This window comes from Marmota marmota, unplaced genomic scaffold, assembly GCF_001458135.2.
Source record: "Marmota marmota marmota unplaced genomic scaffold, marMar, whole genome shotgun sequence".
In the NCBI taxonomy this organism is placed as follows: Eukaryota; Metazoa; Chordata; class Mammalia; order Rodentia; family Sciuridae; genus Marmota; species Marmota marmota.
Genome location: NW_025999900.1, coordinates 24,446,308 through 24,470,988, shown reverse-complemented (window position 1 = coordinate 24,470,988; position 24,681 = coordinate 24,446,308). Strand labels below are relative to the sequence as shown.

The window sequence follows — 24,681 nt, the reverse complement described above, 5'->3', positions numbered from 1 at the left end:
ATAGAGACTGCAGAATCACATCGGTTATACATCCACGTTTTTACATATTGCCATACTAGTGTCTGTTGTGTTCTGCTGCCTTTCCTATCCTCTACTATCCCCCCTCCCCTCCCCTCCCCTCTTCTCTCTCTGCCCCCTCTACTGACATTCATTTGTCCCCCTTGTATTATTTTTCCCTTTCCCCTCACTTCCTCTTGTACGTACTTTTGTATAACTCTGAGGGTCTCCTTCCATTTCCATGCAATTTCCCTTCTCTCTCCCTTTCCCTCCCACCTCTCATCCCTGTTTAATGTTAATCTTCTTCTCATGCTCTTCGACCCTACTCTGTTCTTAGTTACTCTCCTTCCCATTTATATTTGTATAGCCAGGAAAACTTCAGAGGCTTCAGAATAACATTTGTTATTAAATCACTATTCTGATGCTTACACACACACACACACACACACTCATATTCCCCCCCTCCCACATGCAGTTCAGGCTTTCAGCTCTCTTTACTTAATGGATTGCAATCATTTTCCTACACAATATATACTGACTTGTTATTGTTTTTTTTTGAGGTGCTGGGGCTAGAACCCAGGGTCTTGTGCGTGCTAGGCAAGAACTCTACCGCTCAGGTATACCCCATCCCACTTTCCTACACTTTGAAATCTAGATTGAGAGCACTTTACACCAAGAAATAGAAGGGAAGAGATGCTCTGTAATGAATCAGCTGAGGTATTGCTGTCTTTTTAACTGCTTTATATTTAGTGGAGGAGGGACGTCTATTTGCCTTCTTTGCCCCTCAGAGTTAGTTCATCCTTCCAAATTGGTGCTCCATATTTCCTAGACCTTTATTTAGCCTAAGTTATGTTAAAACAAAATGTAGGCTCCTACCTGCATTTCTCCTAAATTTTCAACTTATGTCAGAAATAGCCAAATGCTTGGCTTTTCCCAGGTCTAGGTCTAAGCTTCTGATTCCACCAGCATGATTATAAATCACCTAGAGTCTTAGTGTGATAATCCTGCTATCCTTACAGAGACCACAAATTTTATTCCTTCTTTTGTGTATTTGAAATTATTCTGATTTTACTTATTAGCAGTATTTTGATGTCATCTAGTTTTTTAAAATGATGCATGTGTTTTTTGACACAATACGTTCATTTTTATATGGTGCTGAGGATTGAACCCAGTATCTGTATCTCACATGTGCTAGGCAAGTGCTTACCACTGAGCAACAACTCCAGGCCTGTCATCCAGTTTTAACATATAGGAACCTCAAAACCAAAGTCATACTCATAATAATAACTATTATTATCTCTTGCTATTTCATTAAATAGTATAAAAGTCCAGGAATCATAATGATTAAAGGTTTAAGTAAAGGTCTGGGGTTATAGCTCAGTTGGTAGAACGCTTGCCTAGCACGTGTGAGACACTGGGTTCAATCCTCAGCACCACATAAAAATAAAATTGTGTTCATTTACTGTAAAAATATATTTTTAAAAAGGTTTAAGTAAATATACAAATGAGATATTATGTAAGTGACAATGCCAGAAAAAAAAAAGTTCTTTTTTCCTGAACAAAAAAAAATCTAATTAGAAAAACAAGAAACATTTGGGAAAATCTTTAGCACTACATACAGACCACCTGATAAAAAAAGTACGCCAAGAGTTTCAGTTCAGACAGATGAAAAATAAAATGGATGATGGTGATAGTGTGCAACAATGTGAATATACTTAATGCCATTGAACTGTACACTAAAAAATGATTAAAATGGCAAATGTTGTATTTTGCCACAATAGAAAGGTATATACTACTTTTTTTAGGTTTATTTAAAAATATACCACTCTTTCATTTTAAGTTGTGACACTTTGAATACTGAGACTTCTTGTTTACAAAATTAACATCTAAACATGCTTTTAAGTCATCCTGACTTTGAAATATGGAGTCTCAATTGATGCCTCTAAAGTTAAGAGATTTAATTTACAAATGGCTCCATAAGACTGAAATGTTCTTGAAAGGAAGGATATTGCAATAATTCTGCAACTGCCAGGCAAGGCAATATAGGCATTTCTGTAGGCATTCAATGTTTTTAGATTAAATTACCTTGAACTGATGAATGTAGAAAAGCTAGATGGAAGTTGATATTATACACACACATTGTCTTTTTTTGAGACAGGATCTGGTTATGTTGCCCATGCTAGCCTGGAACCCCCGATCCCAGTGACTGGGATTACAGGAATGCAGACACAGCAGCCCACTATAAGAAAGGATTTAAATGAAGTAACAGAAGACTAAGCATATTTTGGAATTCCTATCTTGAGATAATCTTATATGTTATATAAATATGAAGCTCTATCTCTAGATTTCTAGAGTTTCCAGGATAAATATTTCTCTCAGATGTTCAAGTTAACTTTGGTTTGGCATCTTGTTTAAAATGATCTCCAAAAATATTTAATAATTATTATTATAATACCTATACTTGACGACTGACTCCAACATCACAAAAACAGAGTTTTTGGAAGAGATCAAGGTTAAAAATCTAAAACTGGGAGTCAACAGGAAACAAGAATATTTCAAATAAGTCTGAACAAAAATAACCATGGAAATCAGTGTTTAGAGATACAGAGGTATGGTTTGGCATACTTACCAAAAAGAGACTATACAATTTTTGTATTTTCACTAGGTATCAGTTTGCTGGAATAGAAAGATCTAATTTTTCAATAACCAGATCTAATTACCATATTTCCTCGGTCCTAACTTGTGCCTTTTATCATTTCTTAATTTTAAATTATGGAGTTTAAAGTCAGTCTTTCCCCCCAAATCCCAAAAGACTGCTGTTAACAATCGAGAAAACATAGGTGATTTTACCTACAGGGTAATATTTTCAAGTTCTACAGCCTAAAACCTCTTCATAAGGTGCTTTTCCAGGTAATATCCATTTGTGAGAGTAATGAGAAGGGTCAAAGCCCACCCCCGACTTTTTTTCCTTCCAGAAAAGGGGTTAGGCACAAAGAGCTCTGGCACTGGATCTCTGAAGTCTGGGAGGAAATCACACACCACCTCCCTAGAGCCCAGTTCATCTTTTTGTATCCCATCTCACGTGGTCCTCTGAGCGGCCTCACGTCTTAGGTGTGCCGCCGTTAAACTACCCCGTAGAAAAGCAGAGATATGCACAGCGACCCCAGGGAAGGTTTTTGGTTTCACTCCTTCTAAATCTCCAAAGGTCAGCTCCCTCAGTATATTCTTGCCCCAGCTGCCTGCCTCTGGCTCTGGTCGCTTACGTGTAGTTCGCATCCACTGCAGCAGCGCTGGGCGGTCAGCGGGAACCACCGTACCCAGCAGTTGAAGTATAGTTCGGCGAGCAGCGCAAAATTCCATGTCACCGCAGGCAGCAGCGCAGGATTCCGTTCGAACTGCGCACGCGCAGCTAGAGTCCCGACTTCTGACCCCACCCTCGTGGAGCTCCTCACTGGGCTCCGAAATCCCTAGGCCACGCCCAGTTTTGGAGTTCCTTGGAGCACTTCTTTCGGTTTAGTCCATTTTCCTTAAGGTGACTCCTCTCGGCCTGGCTTTCTTTTCTAGATTGCGCCACGAGAGAACCTATTTTTCTACTAACTTTGCTGCCGCCGTTATTTAACGGTAAAAAAAAAAAACTAACACCAAAGCCAATCGAAACAAAGTAACATCTCCCGGAATCTTTTGTGAGAGATGAACCGGAGAAAAGCGGCGCTGTGCCCCGGAAACGGAAGTGTTTCCTCTTCCAGAAAGGCTGGACTACGCCGAGTGATGACGTCTCCTCATTGGGCGGAAGGTTCGGTGGCAGTCGTCGGTCTTCCAGCTGGTGGGAGTTGGTGTCGCGGTGTTGGGCTCTTGGACCCTAGTTTATGCAGTTCGGGGAGTTGGGTTGTGGGATCGTATCTTTCTGTCTGCTCCCACCTTTCCTGGGTTGCCATTCACGGCCTGGGGCCTCGAGGAGGACTCCCCGGCCCTTAGGGCCACGGCGTTAGCAGTGCTTTTTGCGGTAAGTGTGTGCTTTTTCCCTTCTTGCAGACTACAGAGGGACAGGTAGAGCTATCTCCAACCCTGTTGAGTGGTCGAGAGACTTCAGAGGGAGTGACCTTCTCTCGCCACTAGCTGTCGTGTCACGGAGGCTGATGTGCTCTGGCTTTTTATCTAGTGTCCTCCAGTAGAAATTTAGTAAAACGTGCTGAGACCCTTTAAGTTGGCTTCAGATTTACCTGGGCCAATAAGATGAAAGTATGTGTAGGTTTGACTTTAGTGTTTGCTTTCTTGAGCAAGAATTTAGATGTGGCTACTTCCCCCAAAACCTTTGGATGTGTACCGGATTTTATTTTCCTTTGTATTTGTAGCGCTTAACACTTTGTCCTGCATCTAGTAGACATAAGATACTGTGCCATTTGACACTATTGACCATCCATTTTTTTGAAACTCCTCTATTGGTTTTCTTGATGCCATGTTTACTTGATTCTTTCATATGCTTAGTTCGACGGAATATTTACTTGTTCTTAAATTTAGGGATACAGAAATGAATTACACAAACCCTGCTATTGAGAAGCTAATAGTACAGGAAAAGAGGCATTTAAGTGTACATTATATCAAGATGAATAAAGAGGGTTGGGGTTGTAGCTCAAGGTAGAGCACTTGCCTAGCACGTGTGAGACACTGAGTTTGATGTGCCTTTGGGGGAGGGGAAAGGAATTAGTAAACGCTTCTATCCCTTTGGTTTATTTTACCCTTAGTTAACTCTTAAGAGTAAACATCTTATTGGCCCAGGTAAATCTGAAGCCAACTTAAAGGGTCCCAGCACGCTTTACTAAATTTCTACTGGAGGACACTAGATATTGTGGTGCTGATAACGCCAAGGTCGCGGGTTCGTTCCCCGTACGGGCCACCAAATGCCGCAGTCTGGCTGGGCACAATCAGGAGCCACTTGTCAAAAGAAACTAACTTTATTTTTAGAACCACACACGCCAAACAAAACAGCCTCTCAGGAAAAATCCTCAGAGCCTCAACTGCCACCACTGGCTTTCCACAAGCCTCTCTCTCCCACACAAGCCTCTCTCCACCTCCCACAATCCTCCTGCTCTTGAGGCCGATTGGCTGGGTCACGTGGGCGGAGCCAAAAAAAGTCCCCCAATGAGCAGCTCCGTGGTCTGAAAGGGCAGGGAAACAGTCCAATGAGCATCACCGCAGAGGAGCCAATCAGCTAGATGTTGCTGGGGCCGAGGAGCCAATCAGCTAGATGTTGCTGGGGCCGCTGTGAGCCAATCATCAGCCGGCAGCTGGAAGTTTGCTGGCAGCTGGAAGTTTGCTGGGGCCCCTTTGGCTGTGGCTCTCAACATCAAAAAGCCAGAGCACAACTCTCTTTTTAGTTGCTATAAATGCTATAAGCCATGGTCTTCCACAGTCTTACCTTGAGAGTTCTCATCTTCATCTATGACTTCTGTGACATCATCATTATGCAATCATTTCCAAACCTTTTCTTTAGCTTCCATCTCATGAAAATTCTGTACTTTCTGCAGACTCAATAGGTCAAAAACCTATTGAGTCTATCTTCCTTTTTTCACTATGATGTGTATTATAAAAAGTCTATAAAAGAAGTGATTCTCAGAGTTTTTGAGTTTTTTACCCCTTGTTAATTAAGTTTTGTTATATGAATGTTCAGTTTAGAAAAGGATAAGCTGAACAGATGCAGTGGCACATACCTGCAATCCCAGCTACTTGGGAGGTTGAGGCAGAAGGATCACAAGTTCAAGACCAGCTTCAGCAACTTAGGGACACTCTGTTTCAAAAAAAAAAAAAAAAAAATCAAAGGGGCTGGGATGCAGCTCAGTGGTAAAGTGCCCTGATAGCACAAGAAAAGGTAAGCTGGATGGGGTGGCATGTGCTGCACCTATATTCCCAACTACTTTATAGGCTGAGGCAGGTGGTCTGAGTTGGAGAGGAGCCTGAGCAAGTAGTGATGCTGTCTCAAAATAACAAAACAAGGGTAATAAGGACTGGGGTTGTGGCTCAGTGGCAGAGTGCTTGTCTAGTACATGTGAGGCACTGGGTTCAATCCTCAGCACCACATAAAAATAAAAAAACAAAATAAAGATATTGTGTCCATGTATAACTAAAAAAACATTTAAAAAAGGTAATAAAATGAATGCTTAATGAATGAATATAAAACTTAAGTGAATATCAAATTAAATAGTAGATCATTACAAATAACCCTTACGGCTTTTGCACCTTTTCTCTATTGAGTGTTCTTTTTAACTTTCAAACCAGCTTCTCCTTTTGCTTTCCATTTTTTGGTTAATGGCATCACTAGCCATCTTTTCTCCTTCAGCTTCTACTGGCATTTGGTCATGAGTTTCTGTAGATTGAGCTTCATGGGTTAGTTCTTGATTCTAGCACCTTCTTGCAATTTGCCTTATTTTCCCCTGGCTTATACTCACAAGTTTTACTAGGTTTCTGGAGTATGGCTAGTGTTTGTAGTCTTCCAATTCTAGAGTTTTTCTTCCTTAGATATATTTGTTACATTGTTTCTAAAGATATGTTTTTATATTATTATTATTATTATTTTGAGACAGAGTCTTGTTATATTGCTCAGGTTGGCCTTGAATTCCTGGGCTTAATTGATCCTCTGCCTCATCCTCCTCAGTGGCTGGGACAAATACCACTAGCCTAAAGATATTTTTAAGTGATGAAAAAAAATCCATTCCCATATTTCCTTTGAGGAGTGTTTCTTAATGCAGTGATTGGTAACACTGGCATTTCAGGGTAGACAGTAAAGTTTTTCAAAATATAAATGCCTTGTTTTGCTTTCCTAATCAAGAATTTAGGTAAGGCTGTTTCTCCAAAGATCTCTTTCTTAGTTACCATCCCATCCCTAAGGATTCTCGCTGAGCATTTACTTTTTAGCCTTTGTTTAAGTGTAATTGAAATAGACCATTGCTTGAGCATATGCCTCTTATACCTCCTCCTCTTTCAATTACCTTCTCTTTTATTACCTTTTTTTACTAATTGAACTTTTATATACTTTTTTCTGTCCTTCAATTATGAAGAGTTGTGTAGTGTTATTTTTAATATTAAAATAAGCTTTAAAATTTGAAAACCAATTATTTTAATTAAAGAGAATTTTTTTATATTTCCTGCCATGATTGAATATAACCTTTGGTGCAAAATTAAGGGAGGGGAGTTTGTGGTAGTTGATAAGGGAGTTGTCAACTTCTGAAATTGCCAAGGGAGTCTTCTTTGTATTAAACTGATGTTGATTTATTGATTTGAAGTTAGAACTTTTCTCATACTGGGACAATTTCTGCAGCATAAAAGGCCTACAGTCTATCTCCAATTACAAAAGAAAAAAAAGAAAAGGTCTTAGTGTGGTGGTGTGCATTGTGGTGGTATGCAAGTGTAGTTCCAGCTACTCAGGAGGCCAAGGCAGGAAGATTGCCTTGAGCCTAGGAGGTTAAAGCCAGTATGGGCATCATACTGAGACCCCCATCTTAAAAAAAAAAAAAAAAAAANNNNAAAAAAAAAAAAAAAAAAAAATATATATATATATATATATATATATATATATATATATATATATATCTTAATCCTTAATAAAAAATTGGATATTATACAAATAGATAAGATGATAAAAAATTTCAAGTTACTTGTTGAATGACATCCGGGCACTTGTAATTGGCAGTAAATGTTAAGTATTCCAGAGATGACAAATGATATTTATGTTTTATTAAAACAAAGTGCTTATATTGTACAGTTCACCTAAAGTATACATTTTGAAGATTTTAGTGTATTTACAGTTGTGCAAGCATTATATAACGAATTTTAGAACGTTTCGTCACCCCATGAAGAAACCCCATATGCATTAACAGTACTCTCTATTTTATTTCATTTCCTGAACTCTAAGCAACTATTTATCTACTCTTTGTTTCTATAGATTTGCCTATTCTGAACATTTTTAAAATATATTTTTAGTTGTAGATGGACATATTCCATTATTTATTTATTTATTTTAAAATATTTATTTATCTATTTATTTATTAGTTGTAGTTGGACACAATACCTTGTTTTATTCATTTTTATGTGGTGCTGAGGGTTGAACCCAGGGCCCTGAATGTGCTAGGCAAGCGCTCTACCACTGACCCACAACCCCAGCCCCTATTTTATTTATTTTTATGTGGTGCTGAGGATAGAACTCAGTGCCTCCTACGTGCTAGGTAAGCACTCTGCCATTGAGATACAACCCCAGCCCCTGATTATTTTGTATAAATGAAATATAGTTTTTCGTGACTGACTTCTTTCTTTTAGCACATTTTCAAGATTCATACATGTTGTATGTATGCATACTGCATTTCTTTTTGTTGCCTATTGATATTCCATTCTTTGGATCCTATTTTGAAACAAGGTCTTGCTAAGTCATTGAGGTTAGCCTAAAACTTGCAATCCTATTGTCTCAGCCTCCTGAGTAGTGATTAAAGGTGTGCACCACTGCGCCCAACTGTTTCCACTTTTTGACTATTATGAATAATGCTGCTAAGACCATTCACGTAAAAAGTTTTTATTTGGATGTGTATTCCTTTCTCTTGGATATGGATATAGGAGTGCTGTGTTTAACATTTTGAGGAATTGCCAAGTGTTTCCTAAAAGACTGTACCACTTTGCCATGAGCAGTGTATGAAGGTTCTGATTTCTCTACATCCGTGCCTACATGTGTTTTGTTTTTTTGATTATAGCTGTCCTAGCCGGGCGGCTGTGGCGCACGCCTGTAATCCCAGTGGCTGGGGAGGCTGAGACAAGAGAATTGCGAATTCAAAGCCAGTCTCAGCATCATTGAAGTGCTTAGCAACTCAGTGAGAACCTGTTTCTAAATAAAATACAAAATAGGGCTGGAGAAATAGCTCAGTGGTTGAGTGTCCCTGAGTTCAATCCTCAGTACCCCTGCCACAGGAAAAAAAAAAAAAAGATATAGCTATCCTAGTAAGTATAAAATGATATCTTATAATTTTGATTTATGATTCCTTGATAAGGGTAGTGTTCTGTTTTAGATATTTTTTTGAGTTTATTTTTTGTGGTCCTGTTTTTCACAAAATGAACTGTAATATATAATTCCTGTATATATTTTGTAGTGTGCTTTTTTCATTAAAGCATATTTTAGCACTATCAAGCATATTTTAGAAAAGAACTTCTCTCGTTTCTGCTTCCTTCTCTGCTTCTCCCCAAACCATAATTTTGTGAAAACTTACCTAAATTATGTGCCTAGAAAATAAAATCTGTAGGGATATACAGCATATTATTATTTGTTGTTACCAGGGATGGGAGTGGATAGGATTAGAGGAATTAAATTTTCTATATTATGTTGCTGTTAATATTTGAATTTTTACAATGAACATGAATCCTCTTAAAATTATAAAACATAAAGGTGAATTATTTCCTTGGAGGAATAAGTAGATTTAACTTTTATCAGGTAAAATTCTGATAGGTGCTGTGGGCATGTGTGAATGTACTACAGTGACTTCCACCTTCATGTATACATATATGTATACATATAAGGCACTAATATGTAAAATCAATAAATAGATGGGGGGAGAGCCACTGGAGAGAAGAAGGGGAAGCAGGGGGAAGGAAGGAAGGGAGAGGTACTGAGGACTGAAATGGGCAAATTATATTCCATGATGTATGATTATGTCAAAACAAACCCCATATTAGCAACAATGCACTAATAAAAACATAAAAATTACCTACAGCTATATTTTTCACTAAATTTTCTTTTCTGTGGTTCTAGACTCTGAATACATATAATTTGTAGAATTTTTAAAATACTGTTATTTTTATAGTCAGGTAAACAAATATTGGTTATAAGCTTTTGACTAGTTTAGAGAAATATACTATGTAGAAGAATGTTTATGAAAATAATTTATATATTTAATTCCTGAGTCTTAAATTGATTTTAAAAGTTAGTTTTTCTCAAGGGATTAGAAGAACTTAAGGGTTTTGTTGTGATAGGATTTGAAATTTCTAAACATTTGTGTCTGTATGGTCTCAGATCCGGCAAGGTTCTGGCAAGATATATTTATAATTGTTTATGTAGAGAAAGGTGGCTTTTTTGACATTGTAACTCTTATTGAATGACAACTAGGTACTAAATGTAAAATTGGCTCTAAAATCTTTTACTAAATATAAAAGACTCCAGTGGTTCCTCCATAATGGGACAGGCACTTTAGTAGGCAGTTCAAAAATTTCTAGCTTACACTTTGGATGATACAGGGAGAGCTACTTGATATCATTCAAGAAAGAATAGAAGTAAATACTTAATATTCTAGGCACCCTCAGACAGTTTTATACATACTATCTCATTTAGTCCTCACAACAGCTGTGCAGGGTAAACTACCTTGATAATGGTATTATCTCCATTTGCAGGTGAGGAAAGTGAGGCTCAGAGAGATTAAGTAACTTGCCCAAAGTAACACAGCCATTATGTAACAGAGCTGGGATTTGAAACCAAGTCTGTCAGACTCCAAAGCCCATGCTCTTTCCAGTACTTCACATTGAGCAGGTAAGTAGGATACTTGGCCGTGAGATTGCCTTACTTAGGGAATCCCAGACTTGAGCCTGTTTCTGTCATTGACTCACTCCTAGTCAGCCTCCTATTAGAAGAATCTGTGACTTGGGCCAAGATCAGTACTTGTACAATACTGATCATAGTGGTACTTTTCAGCTCTTTCTGGACATGGCAGTTACTCTTCCATGAAGAGGAACATAGCCAGGTGCAGTGGTGCTTGCCTATCCCAAGCGACTCAAGAGGCTGAGGCAGGAGGATCACAGGTTTGAGGCCAGCATTAGCAACTTAAGTGAGGTCCTAAGTAACTTAGTGAGACCTTGTCTCAAAATAAAAAGGGGTGGGGATGCATCTCTATGGAAAAGCACCCTGGGTTCAATCCCCAGTACTCTGCCCAAAAAAGAAAAAAAAATTCAAAATATGATTTTTTTCTTTTATAACATAGCAGCAAAATTTGTCCCTTGAATTTGCCACCAGGGTATTTGACCCTATTGGTTAAAGCATTATTTATATTCTAGAACTTTAGGCTGTGTAACTAAAGGCTATAGAGAATCATATTGGATTTTTTGGTAGGGAGATGACTGTTCTGTTTCTTAAACTGCTTATTTCAAAATTGTTAAGAGGGTGGAATGAGATAATAGGTTTTAAATCCTAAGAAGTACTATATAGTAATTACTTGCTATTCTAAAATCCCCAATTTAAATCCATTTTTGTGTGAAATTCTAGCATTAAAAATTTATAGGTAACATCTATAAATTTTTTTAATTAGCCAAGAGAATTTTGAATGAGTTTTTGAGTTGTAAATTGCTCCAACTATTTAGTTTTAGATATTAACAACAACAAAAAAGTATTTTGCTTTTAGTGTGCATTTTAGAACAAGGAATAGTTAATTTTTAAGTATCTTATTGGAAATGCATGGAGGAAATTTTGAAAAGTTATAATAAATAATGACAAATGACTATTAAATGTACAATGTCAGTTACTTAGATCATTGAATGTCTTTTGACTTGTTATCTGTATTAGTGTATTTTAGTGGCCTTTAAGAGTTATTTGTAAGGCTGGGGTTGTGGCTCAGTGGTAGAGTGCTCACCTAGCATGTGTGAGACGCATTGGGTTCGATCCTCAGAACCATATAAAAAAGAATTTAAAAAGAGTTATTTGTAATGCTTTTCATAACTTTGGTCCCTAGTCTTGCTCTTTCCCAATTACATTAAATATTTCATTCATTCATAAAGTTCATTGTCATTAAGGATTGAGGATAGGTAAAGCAGTGAGATCACAGGAGACAGCAAAAGAGTCAAAAATTCCTGCCTCATGCAGCTTACATTTCAGTAGGGGGACTATAGACCACACTTAATATAAATAAATCATATATAAGTTGATAATAGGAAAAATAAAGGGAGGAGGAGTTACAGTTTAAATAAGTGATTAGATCAGAAAGAGCCTGCCAGCTAGTACTACAACCCTAAGGTGAAAATAGCCACAGCAAAGTGGTATGATTAAAGTGAAAGGTGTGTATGTACATATTTGAGGATGCCTTACAGTTCATTTTGAGGACTTTACCTTTGTATGCAATGGGAAATTATTGAAATTTTAAGCAGAATTAAAGTTTAGACACTAGACTTTTCAGAAACAGATCTTTGGTAGTTGTGGAGAAAACACTGGGTGAAAGATATTATTAGGTATTCTTATTCTATTGAAGTGTGCAGGTTTTTATAATGAGAAGTATTTTAAAATATTCTGCTAAATGTCACAAAGAAATTTTTTAGTTTGAAAGAGACATTTAATATGGATAGTTAGCCAGGTTCAGTGGCTCATGCCTTTAATCCCAGCTACTTGGGAGGCTGAGGCAGGAGATTTGCAAGTTCCAGGCCAGCTTCTGCAATTTAGCAAGACCCTGCTTCCAAAAAGGGTGGGGGAAGCATCTGGGGATATAGCTTTGTGGTGAAGCACCCCCTAGGTTCAATCTCTAGTTTAAAAAAAAAAGGAAAAAGAAAAAAGTAATAATATGGGCAGTTAGTTTTTTTAAATGGTGATCTTTTATGACATGATCTCCAAAGAAGTTAATTGTGGTGTCATCAATAGGATTATATTACTCCTGGTAACAGTGGTAAAGGAGATGAATTGAAACATCTGATCTTATTTCTTCCATTAAGAATATTTACTTAAGAATTGATTATTACATAGATTAATGAATATGGTATAAGAAATAAATGCTGGATTTTCCCATGAAGTAGAATTCCTTTCAGTTTAAACAACCATGTAATTATAAAATGGGGTAAGCATATTTTTTTTTCAATTTCATGAAGTGTTGATGGGAATTGTTTTTAATTTCTAAATTACTTAAGTTTTGAGTGGAAGTGTAATGTATAATTCAGAGCTCAGTCTGGGATATCTCTTTGCTATGTTAGGCTCTAGAGTGCATTTTCCCTTCCTGTCTCTTGACTTGCCTCACCTATCTACTCTCTGTGGTGAATGAGTCAGCTATTTTATTCCAATTTTAATCTGCTATTCCCTCTGTTGATGACATCAAGTATGAATAATCTTAGTTCACTAAATTAGACTAGATTATCTTCCAAGGTTTACCAAAACAATTGTTTTGAACACTTAATGTTTTTATTAATATTGCTTATATTGGACAATTGACATCTTGTAAATGTGGGTTTCACAGCCTTGTTTTACAACCTTAATTTCCTATATAGCCTTCTGTCCTGACCAGAATATTTTTACTGTCCCCCAAATAAAGCTCAGTAATCATTAAGCAGAATGCAAATATGTTCCAGACTCCCAGGTCTTCATTTCTGGTTATGCCATTCCATGCTTCTCAAATTCCCTTTTGTTCCCCCTCTCTGTTTATCCAAATCTACCTGTATTTCAGTACCAAATTCCAATAAACCCTTAGACTAAAATGTTTTTTCTTCTTTTGGATTTTTATAGAGTTGATCATTCACAGTTCACCTTAGTCTCTGTTGCTAGTTTCGAGCCATTACTTCACTGTAATTTGCCAGGGTTCTCTAGAGAAACGGAACCAATAGGTGCTGTGTGTTGGTGGGAGGCGGGGGTGAGGTGGAGTGGTGGTGATAATAGATGTTATAGGGAATTGGCTCAGGCAATTTTGGAAGCTGAGAAGTCCCAAGATCTGCAGGATGAGTTGGCAAGCTGGAGACCTAGGAGGGCCAAATATGTATTTCTAGTCCAAAGGCTAGCAGGCTTGAGATCTAGAAGGGCCAGTGTTTCATTTTGAAGACAGGAAAAAGCTGATATCCTAATTTGTAGTGAGGAGAAATTCTCTCTTAGTATTTATTTTGTTCTTCATTCATGTGCCTTGTCTTACCATCTAGCATCTTGAAGGCAGGAAGTACAATTCATATTTGCTCTTTTACCATCTGTAAGTTCTTACATTCTTACATGTAGTAGATATATCTGTATACTTTATAAGATGATGATGTTTTACAACTGGAAAGGATGTTTGAGGTTATTTTAGAGTGGGGGAATAAGGAACAGCTTTAAAATGGGAAGAGGGATAATAATATATCTTTTTCCTTGGGATTGGAAGAATGAAATGAAATAATATAATTTACGTGGAATCCTTTAGTACATTGCCTGTCACATAGTTAATGGCTCAACAGTTGCTTTACTTTGTGCTAGAAAAGTTAAATGATAATTTAATTCTTTTGGCTTAGGAACAAGAATCAAAGTAGTTCAAAGACTTATAATTTGGGAAAATAGGCAGTATTTCTGGAGATTTCACTTCTTTTTCTTGCTCTTTTAATTTAAAAATGTACATAGTACATTTAGTTGTTCATATTCACAAGTATGTATTTAATTTGTGATCATGTCATTACTTCCTCAGATTGACATGTTAAATTTGCTGATTCATATCCAAGATTCTAATTAGATATTTAAACATAAGGCATCCTAACAAAGTGACATTTTGATTTTTTGAACATAAGTGTATTAAAGGTGTAGGTTGAAGCTATAGAAACTGAAATTACAGTAATTAAACATTTCAATATTTTAATTTGAACTTAAATATTATTCTTTAGAAGTTGTCAGTCATGGAGAAATAAAATTGCTTCTTTTTATTTCATATATTTTTATTTTTAGAGTTCCTCATAAGCACATCTTAAAGTCTTCAAGATGGTTCTAGCAGACCTTGGAAGAAAAATAACATCAGCATTACGCTCATTGAGCAATGCCACCATTATCAATGAAGAGGTATGTAAAACATTATGTGAGATATATATGATTGTGCATCTTCACTAGCATTGGGGAACTGGATTTTTATAATCTGTGTTTATATTTATTTTGATGTAGATTCAATGCTTGTAGATAAAAATTTGTAGCCAAACCTAGTGCAGTGATTTGAGTCCTAGTGATTTGGGAGGTTGAATGAGGAGAATCACAAGTTTGAAACCAGCCTGTGCAACTTAGTGAGAACCCTGCCTCTAAATAAATAAATAAACTGGGCATGTAGCTCAGTGGTAAAATGCTCTTGGTTCAATCACCAATATTATAAAAAAACAGAAACAAACAAAAAACAACAAAAAACCCCTATAGCTTGATAATAGTAAATAGTATTTTTCATCAAGAAATCAATTGTCCTACTGTTGTTTCATCTTTCTATACAGAACTTAAACAAAAATGACCTTAACTTACATGTAAAAAAGAACATCTTTTGAAATTGACTTAAATTTGGAAATGTACTTTTGCTTTCCATCTTGATGTAGACCTAAAACTCTGCTTCTTTCTTCCTTCCTTCATCTTTCTTCCCACCTGGGATTGAACTCAGGAGCACTCAACCACTGAGCCACATCCTCAGGCCTATTTTGAATTTTATTTAGTGACAGGGTCTCACTGAGTTGCTTAGCACCTTGCTGTTGCTGAGGCTGGCTTTGAACTCTTGATTCTCCTTCTTCAGCCTCCCAAGCAGATGGAATTACAGGTGTCCACTGGGCTTGGCTATTCTGCTTCTTTCTTCTTTGCTTATGTATGTGCTTTTCTGATTTTTCTCAGTGACTTTTAATTAACATTTTTCTTATAAAAGGCTAGCATTTTTTTCTTGGTTTCTTTATTTTCTCTGAAATCCTTATTCACTTTTTTAGAGATTTTATAACTCCTTATAGCATGTCTGAAATACCTCTCTTCCTGGTTTTAATGTTTTAAGATACTATATTTTTTCTTTTTCTTTTTATCCTACTTATCTTTATGGCTTATTAATTGAAAAGAGATGATTATAGTCTACAAGTATACTTATTATTATGTAGTAATAATGGAAACAGTACTGAATTTCGTGTTAGAAGACCTTGATTAGAGTCCCACTTCAGCCATTTTTAGTAGCTGTGCAGTGTGAATTTGGGTACATCAACTTTCATATTCCTTAATATATAAAATGGGAAAATAGCATTTACTTTACAAAATAATTTTAAAGACTATATGAGCTAATAGATTAAAAGTAAAGCCAGGTGCGATGGGGCACGCCTATAATCCCAGTGGCTTGGGAGGCTAAGGCAAAGGAGTGTGAGTTCAAAGCTATCCTTAGCAATTTAGCAACTCAGCAAGAACCTGTCTCTACATAAAATTTAAAAAGCTCTGGGGATATGGTTTAGTGGTTAAGTGCCCCTGGGTTAAATCCTGAATACCAGAAAAACCAAAAAAACAAAAACCAAAAAAACTTTCTAAATAGGTTAAGGGGTGCATGCCTGTAATTCCAGTGACTCAGGAGGCTGAGGCAGGAGGATTGCCAAGTTTGAGGCCAGCCTCAACAACTTAGTAAGACCCTTTTTCAAAATTAAGAAAAAATAAAAAGACGTGGAGATATATAGGTCAATGGTAAAGTGCCCCTGGGTTTGATCCCTAATACTTAAGAAAGTATCTTTATATTGTTATTTTTTTTTTTATCAACACTTTAGCAAAGTATTGGAAGTAAATAATTTTGAGACTATCTTAGAGATCACATAGTCCAGCCTCTCATTTAATAGAAACAGAAAGTTGGTTTTGAAACAGAAAGTAGGTTTCACATGTTTGTTTATTGGACAAACCAGAGTAGAATCCTGCCTGCCTGCTCCTCCAATTCCTATGTAGGGTTTTCTAATAATTTGTATTAAATAAATCATAACTTAAAGCATTATTTAGTCTTATAATCCAGAATAAATAAAACAATAGCTTTACAAAGTTTTCCCTGTTGAAAATATTGTAGCCCTTATTCTCTTTTTATTAATAGTAAGAAAAAGGAAACCTGAGAATTGCTTGTTGGAAATGGAACAGCATCTATTTCTTGAATTAGCAGCTTTTCTGTTCCTGTATTATTTTGCTAGCAGGTTAATAGGGAAAAATCCCCCTAATGAAAAATCAAGTCCAGTTTTATCAGACCCCTTTAATGAAGAAAAGAAAAACTTGATAACCCCCTATAGGGCAAATTAAGTGAAGGGAAGGAGAGAATTCATTCAGGAAGTATTTAAGGCCCTCATTTTTTCAGACAGGTTTGCTGGTACCAAGGATAAAATAGTGTGTAAATAAGATTAAAATTCCTTTGCTTGTGGAGCTTATATTCTGTTTTATAAGTGTGTGTGTGTGTGTATGTGTATGGCTAAACTTCATTTTAAGATGTTATAGTTTATGATCTCTTAAATACAGTGCCTCATAATTCTGCAGATGTATGGTGATAGTGAATTATTAGAGGAGGATAATTTCCTTTGCAATTTTATTCCTCTTATCTGAGTGGAAATAGTTAGACTGGGTAATTTTGTTCTATCACATTTTCCTCTATGATAGTCCATTTAAGAAAAGCAAATTTTGTGAATATATGCCACTATTTATCATTATCAGAGCTCTTCAGTGACACACACACAAAAACACATAAATGGCAACATCTGTTGTATAGAAACTTCCTTTAGCTTGAATATTGTTTATATTGTTCATGACTTTAATATAGGATAAAATTATGGTGATTAAATATTTGGTATGTAGAACTAAATGGGGTTATCTTATTTTGACAAAAGGATTGGACATTCAATAGTATTTTCTCTCCAAAACTAACTGAAAAACTTTCTCTTGCTGGTGGCAAATGTTTGTAATGAAGATCACAAATTGAAGTACAGCCTAAACAACTTAATAAGACTCTGTCTCAAAATTAAAAAATTAAAAGGCCTAGCATGTATCTCAATGGTAAAATGCCCTGGGTTTAATCCCCAGTATTTCCCCCGCCACAAAAAAAAATCTTTCCTCTAATAGTGTGGTGTTATCTTTATTTGGCTATAGTGACATAGGATAACTGATTAACTATTGTTTTTATGTGTTTGAAATGGTACACTGAGTGCTTTAAAATTTTATTTATTTATTTTCAGGTATTAAATGCTATGCTAAAAGAAGTATGTACAGCATTATTAGAAGCGGATGTTAATATTAAACTAGTGAAGCAACTGAGAGAAAATGTTAAGTAAGTTGAATTGGTTAGATATAAAACAGATAAAACTAAGTATAGTTTACTGGGATGGGGAGCAATTGGAAAGGTTGGCTTTTTAGCTTTATTATGAAACATGTCTGCTAAATGGCACTGGAATAGTATAGAGCTTATTTGTTAGAAAACTGCATGGACATATGTTTTCATAATGATGGTTCAAAGAACAAAGCATGGGCTGGGATATAGCTCTGTTGGTAGAGTGCTTGCTTTGCATGCATAAGGCCCTAGGTTCAATCCCCAGCACAACAAAAACAAAATAAAAAAAGAAAAAGCCATGTGTAACTTTCATTTTAATTATAGTCTTTTTTATTTTGTTATTCCTTTACTTGGATGTATTCATATTTATTTGGATATATAAGATATTTTAATATAAAAGCCTTTGAACAATTCAGATTCTTTATAGAAAAGTGGTGCGATTTTATATTCTTCAGGGTTAAGATGACATTAACCAAGCTTATTCATTATTGGTGAATATTATTCTCTTTGGTTCTCCTTTATATGATATCTTTGTTCATATTTGATTGAAGGAGTAATGTGTGTGGTTTGGTTATTGTGTTCATTGGAGGAGGCATGGACTGGGCAGGACCCATGGAACAATTTAGGCACCTACATTAACTGCTTGAATTCTAGCCCTTATCATGCTTAGCACATCTCTTTTTTCTGCTTTGTCCAGCCTGGGAGTAAACTTAGAATTCGTAGTATTTAAGCATTTAGCATTAGAGGAAGTTGTTAGTCATGTTTTCTCTTATAAGGATGTATAAAATCATAAGCTGCAAGATAAATAAGTAGTATTTTGTAGTCCTTTGAGAGCAAATTAATATTTATACTTTTAACTGAAAGCCTTGCATCTAATACTTTATGGTATAGTTCTTGATGGTGTAGTCTATAGTAATTATATGCATTTTAGTTAGAAAACTATTAAGATGAATGATTGAATATTCTTAAATTCTGTGAGATAGAAGATTTTTTTAGAATGCCTTATCTGACTTTTCTCTTTGCTGTCCCAAACACCATCATCATGAAGGTCTGCTATTGATCTTGAAGAAATGGCATCTGGTCTTAACAAAAGGAAAATGATTCAACATGCTGTCTTTAAAGAACTCGTGAAGGTAAAATTCTGTCAAGACTGCTTTGTTTCTTTAGACTCAGTGGGTAAAAGCATGCTAGCACTATAAATGAATACTATTTCAGAATTCTTTCTATTAAAATTTTATGGAATCATCTATGTTAAAATATTAACTGGCTGGGTGTGGTGGGGCATACCTCTAATCTCAGTGGCTCAGGAGCCCGAGGCAGGAGGATTGTGAGTTCAAAGCCAGCCTCAGCAACTTAGCAAGGCTCTAAGCAAGACCCTGTCTCTAAATAAAATATAAAACAAGCTGGGGATGTGGTTCAGGGATTAAGTGCCCGTGGTTCAATCCCTGGTACCACACACACACACACACACACAAAAAAAAAAAAAAAAAAAACTGAAAAATTACTAACTTTTCTAAGGTGGTCTATTTTTATTATAGACTTTATTAAGTACAGAATTCTGAGTATATATTTTAAAAAGCTAGTATTGTGATCTTAGCTGCTTGGGTAGCTGAGTCAGGATTGCAAGTTTGAGGCCAGCCTTGGCAACTTAGTGAAACTCTGTTGAAAAATGAAAAGTTGCTGGAGATGTAGCACAGTGGTAGGGTGCCCCTGGATGTAATCCCCAATTCTGGGGTTTGGTTCAGGAGGGAAGCCAAAGTTGAGTTGCAAAGAGTAACACTTCACTACAGACTAATTGATAGAAGAGCCTAAGTGTCTTTTAATATCAAGTATTGTCTAGGATGGTCCTAGTCTTGTGTACGAAAGTCATACCAGAAGGTATACTTTTCTATACTGTTCTTCATGAAAATAATTCCCTTTGAAAAGATAAGTTTCTCAGCTCTTAGTTAGATTATGAGCAATTTTGAATTAGTGGAAAATTTTTTTTTCAAGTAGTAAATATATCCTTTTAACTATAGCTTGCCTTAGAGCTGTTATTGCTGCTACTGTTACACAAATTATGGTGAAAATTTTAGAGCTTTGAAAAAATGTGTCTATTAGTGGGTAAAAAAGGAACTGTAAAATAGTTTTTTGTTTTTTTTTTTCCTTAAAGCAGTAGATGTCTGCTAGTGGTTTACTGTTTTATTCTTCAATATATATGAATATTTTCATTTACTCTTTTGGTACCAATGCTGATAGGTATTTTGGAAAAGTCCTGTTATCTCGGATGGCTGTGTCATTCAGTTTGATCCACTTGCTTTATTAATTAAAAGAGAGAAAGAAAGTCAGGATTAAAAGAGTTAAAGAATTTGTTCACTTCATATTAATTTACAGTTGAAGCAAAATTTACAATCTCTTTGATGAGTTAAGGAAGTAACACCAAACTATACTATTGGTCATTGTACTCTTTACTACCAAATACTTGGAGTAAAAAAAGAAAGTGCTTTTTCACTTAAGAATATCCTTGCTGAAATAATAGAAATTATTAATTGTATTAAATATTGATCCTTGACTATAAATGTATTTTTAAAAATATTTTTAGTTGTAGATGGACACAATGTCTTTATTTTTTAATGTGTTGTTGAGATGAACTCACACATGCTAGGCAAGCGTTCTACCAGCCCTGTAGATATATTTTTTAAGATTTTGTGTGATGAAATGGAAAGTATGCATGAAATCCTGCTGTCGCATACTGAAATTTCATTATTCTCTTTATGAAAGCATGTTTTTACATAAATGAATAGTAGACATATAAAGTATAGTTATTCACACATAGGTATTTGGCATACATTTTTTCTAAAGTGTAGTAAACTTGTGACTTTAAGGAAGTAACTAACAAAATATGGCTAGTAATGAAATTTGAGCTTTCATACATAAACTAGGAACTTGTATCTTTACCCTGAGTTTGATAGTACTTACTCTTCTGAGAAAACCAGTGTTGACATTAATGAAGTTTTTGACATTATACAGTGAAATGTGTCAATAATGAAAGATTTATGTAACTCAGGGAACCAGTATTTCAATGAACAATGTTACAAATCATGTACTAGTATAAGACCTACGCAAAGTGCAAGATAAAAATAATAGATTTTAATGTAACAGTATGAAAGTTTACATGATTTCAGATTCCAGATTGCAGCTAACCCTTACAAACTGCTGTGATTATAAAGGAGTTCTCAGACAGAAAAGTTGAAGACTTTTGTTCTAAAAGGTGGGAGGAAGAGAAGTGTAGATTTATAAATAATTATTCAGTAAAATATATGTTCCAAATAAGGAGTCCTCTGCCAAGAGGTATAGAGAATCATTCAGCATCACCATACTGAAAGGATCTAGGTAGAACTGGAAAGGATTTATGTTTTTTTTAAATTTTTTTTTTTAGTTGTAGATTGACACAATATTTTTATTTTGTTTATTTTTATGTGGTGCTGAGGATTGAACCCGGTGCCTCACATATGCTAGGTGAGCACTCTACCACTGAGCCACAACCCCAGCCTGGATTTATGTTTTAAGATAGATTCTGCCCTTTTTAGAAGTTTGTGCAAGGCCAAGTTGATGCCTGGGAAAGGAATAAGAACATATGTTTTTTTTTTTTTCTCTTTGAAATAAAGGTATAATAAGGATTATATAACCTTGTAGTGTGCTGTTTTTAAGTCCTTTGAGTTATAGAGCAAGGAGAGAGATAGCTGGGTCAAATGGTGGTTTCATTCCAAGTTTTCCAAGGAATCTCCATACTGCTTTCCATATTGGCTGCACCAATTTGCAGTCCCACCAGCAATGTATTAGTGTGCCTTTTTCCCCACATCTTCGCCAACAATTATTGTATGCATAATAGCTGCCATTCTGACTGGAGTGAGATGAAATCTTAGAGTGTTTTGATTTGCATTTTTCTAATTGCTAGCGATGATAAACAGTTTTTCATGTATTTGTTGACTGATGGTACATCATATTCTGAGAAGTGTCTCTCAGGTTCTTGGCCCATTTATTGATTGGGTTATTTGTTTTTTTTTTTTTTTTGGTGTTTAGAAGGATTATATAACTTTGATGATATTGTTTAAGATGGGCTTAGCTGACTTTCTCCTAAAGATTTAGGCATTGTGGACCTCATGGTCTCTATTGTAACTATTGAGTTCTGCTTTTGAAACACAAAAGTAGTAAATAATGGACATAGCTTTGTCCCATTAGAACTTTATTTATTCATTTGCCAACCTCTGGTCTAGGACATGAACTAGTACTGTGGATTTATCATTATATAGAGATAAGTATTTTAAGCTCCAAACGACTGACTCCTAATTAGATTATTTTGAATGAACTTAAATGCATCACGCTTGTTAGCTTAAGGACTTTTCTTCCATATATGACCTTTCCTTTTCCAATGATTCATTATAACATTGGTGATTATTTTTTATTAGCCTTCTGTATGTAATAACTTGGTAAAAGATCTTTGGCGTTGGAGAACTTAACATTTGACAGAAAGTCTTTGACATGTTATTTGTAATTTTGCTTTATATAAATATTTGTCAAGGTGTACACAGGAACTCTCTAATATGTCAGCCTCTCCTTATTGAGAATGTGTCATGTGACTAGTCTAAACTGAGATCAGCTTTATGTATAAAATACACACTAGATTTGAAAAACAGTATGGGAAAGAAAATGTAAATTATCCCCTTAAATAGATATAGATTACATGTTGAAATGATGAAATTTTGATTATATTTAGGTTAAATAAAATATAAAAATTAGTTTTACTTTTTAATGTCACCCCTACAGAAATTTAAAAATTCACACGTGACCTGCACACATATTTTTGTATTATATTTCTGCAGTGGTGATTTACTCCTTTGGGTCAAACGTGGTCTCATATTTTACTTCATACTTGAGCTTGTTCTAAAAAACATTTTGAGATTCTTACCTCTGTATTGGTTTGGTAGTAAAAGCTTGATTATGACTTCATAATACATGTTATATTCTTTAAAAAAAATTTTTTTTTTGTAGTTACAGATGGACAGAATGCCTTTATTTTATTTATTTTTATATGGTGTTAAGGATGAACCCAGTGCCTTACACATGCTAGTCAAGCACTTTGCCACTGAGCTACAGCCCCAGCCCTCCAATGCATGTTATATTCTTAAATTTCATTCTTTATGTGTAAAGGGGAGTAGTAAAGTGATATTAGAAATATTATGGTGACTTTTATATGAAAATATCCTTACATTATTTACAAGTTCTAGGGAGAAGAATTTTGAATGTAAGCATATGTTAACTTGATTTTATTTTTATTTTATATTTGGTATGTAGCTTGTAGACCCTGGAGTTAAAGCATGGACGCCCACAAAAGGAAAACAGAATGTGATTATGTTTGTTGGATTGCAAGGGAGTGGTAAAACAACAACATGTTCAAAGGTAAATTACACTTTCTTTAACAAAAAAGTTCCTATAGAAGATATATTCGTATAAATCAAATTTTATGTGAAAGCCCAGCTATATAATGCTGCTTTACAATTTTGTGTTAGTTGCTATATCCATTATGTTTTTTCGATGATTTTTTGTAACATAAGGAGAAAGAATTCCATTGTCTCTCAGAACATTAGATTTATATATAACTATGCCAGCATTATTTTTTGATGGGAAAAAAAGAAGCATTCTGTCTTTTAAGGGCTTGAGTGTATGATTTTTGAAGTGGAGAACAAGGGTAGTGTATACCTTATCTCCTATGACTTAAGACTCCCTTTTCAGTGTCCCATCCTATATAATATAGATCTTTACTTTGTATATCCTTATACTAACTTTTAATTCATTATACTACCCCTTACTTTATAGAATTGGGTGCCTAAGTGTTGTTATCAGATTTTTTTTTTTTTTTTTTTTTTTTTGTCACAGGCTGCAACCATGCTATATTTAGGGAGGAAAAAGGAGGATTTTTTTAGAGGATTATATTATTATTGGATTTTTTAAAAAAGTAAATTAACATTAATAGTAAATATTTTTTTCCCTTTGCAAATGGTAAGTAGTTAACATTTTTAAAAGTATTTTTTAGTTGTAGATGGACACAATACCTTTATTTTATTTATTTATTTTTATGGGGTGCTGAGGATTCAACCCAGAGCCTCACTCGTGCTAGGCAAGCACACTCTACCACTGAGCTAAAGCCCCAGCCCAGTAGTTAACATTTTTAATGAAGACTGATTGCTGCTTTTTCATTTTATATCCTTTGAATGCAACTATATGACAATTAGAATTTAAACTGTTCTTAGCAAATTTGTAGTACTCAAAAATCTTTAATAATATTATATTCAGGAGAATTATAAGCAGTTTAACTTTAATCATTAGATGAATGAATATAAGTAGAAGAAATTCTGTGTAATTTGTTATGTCTTATGAAATTACATTTTTTTAAATCTTCTTTTCCCAGTTAGCATATTATTACCAGAGGAAAGGTTGGAAGACCTGTTTGATATGTGCAGACACATTTAGAGCAGGTACTGGGTTAAAATTTAAAAACTGTTTTGTGTAATCTTTATTTTCAAGTTTGAGGATTAATTTACTCTTTTATTTTTTAGGGGCTTTTGACCAACTAAAACAGAATGCTACCAAAGCAAGAATTCCATTCTATGGAAGGTAGGTGACTATTTTTTTTTTTTTTTTTTTTTTTATT

The 24,681-nt window shown here is 35.2% G+C and overlaps 2 protein-coding genes across 8 annotated transcripts in view; one reads left to right on the top strand and one right to left on the bottom strand.

Annotated features, from left to right (window-relative positions):
* LOC107147158 overlaps window positions 1–3,717 on the bottom strand; it is a 25,798-nt gene extending 22,081 nt beyond the window's left edge. Inside the window, exons 1-2 of one of the 2 annotated variants that reach the window (XM_048798691.1) lie at window positions 3,261–3,717; window positions 2,083–2,236 (exon numbers count right to left, since the gene is read on the bottom strand). In XM_048798691.1, coding sequence (XP_048654648.1) covers window positions 2,083–2,137 — 55 coding nt within the window. In that variant the 5' untranslated portion in view covers window positions 2,138–2,236; window positions 3,261–3,717. The remainder of the gene's footprint in view (window positions 1–2,082; window positions 2,237–3,260) is intronic. The other variant, XM_015491576.2, reaches the window with a different exon arrangement.
* Window positions 3,718–3,740: 23 nt separating this feature from the next.
* LOC107147146 (signal recognition particle 54 kDa protein) overlaps window positions 3,741–24,681 on the top strand; it is a 64,322-nt gene continuing 43,381 nt past the window's right edge. For 2 of the 6 annotated variants that reach the window (XM_048798689.1, XM_048798687.1), the window contains exons 1-7: window positions 3,741–4,000; window positions 14,660–14,770; window positions 17,899–17,990; window positions 19,039–19,123; window positions 23,325–23,429; window positions 24,439–24,505; window positions 24,587–24,644. In XM_048798689.1, coding sequence (XP_048654646.1) covers window positions 14,693–14,770; window positions 17,899–17,990; window positions 19,039–19,123; window positions 23,325–23,429; window positions 24,439–24,505; window positions 24,587–24,644 — 485 coding nt within the window. In that variant the 5' untranslated portion in view covers window positions 3,741–4,000; window positions 14,660–14,692. Of the gene's footprint in view, window positions 4,001–10,413; window positions 10,550–10,711; window positions 10,841–14,659; window positions 14,771–17,898; window positions 17,991–19,038; window positions 19,124–23,324; window positions 23,430–24,438; window positions 24,506–24,586; window positions 24,645–24,681 lie in introns of all 6 variants that reach the window. The other 4 variants (XM_048798684.1, XM_048798683.1, XM_048798686.1 and 1 more) reach the window with 4 other exon arrangements.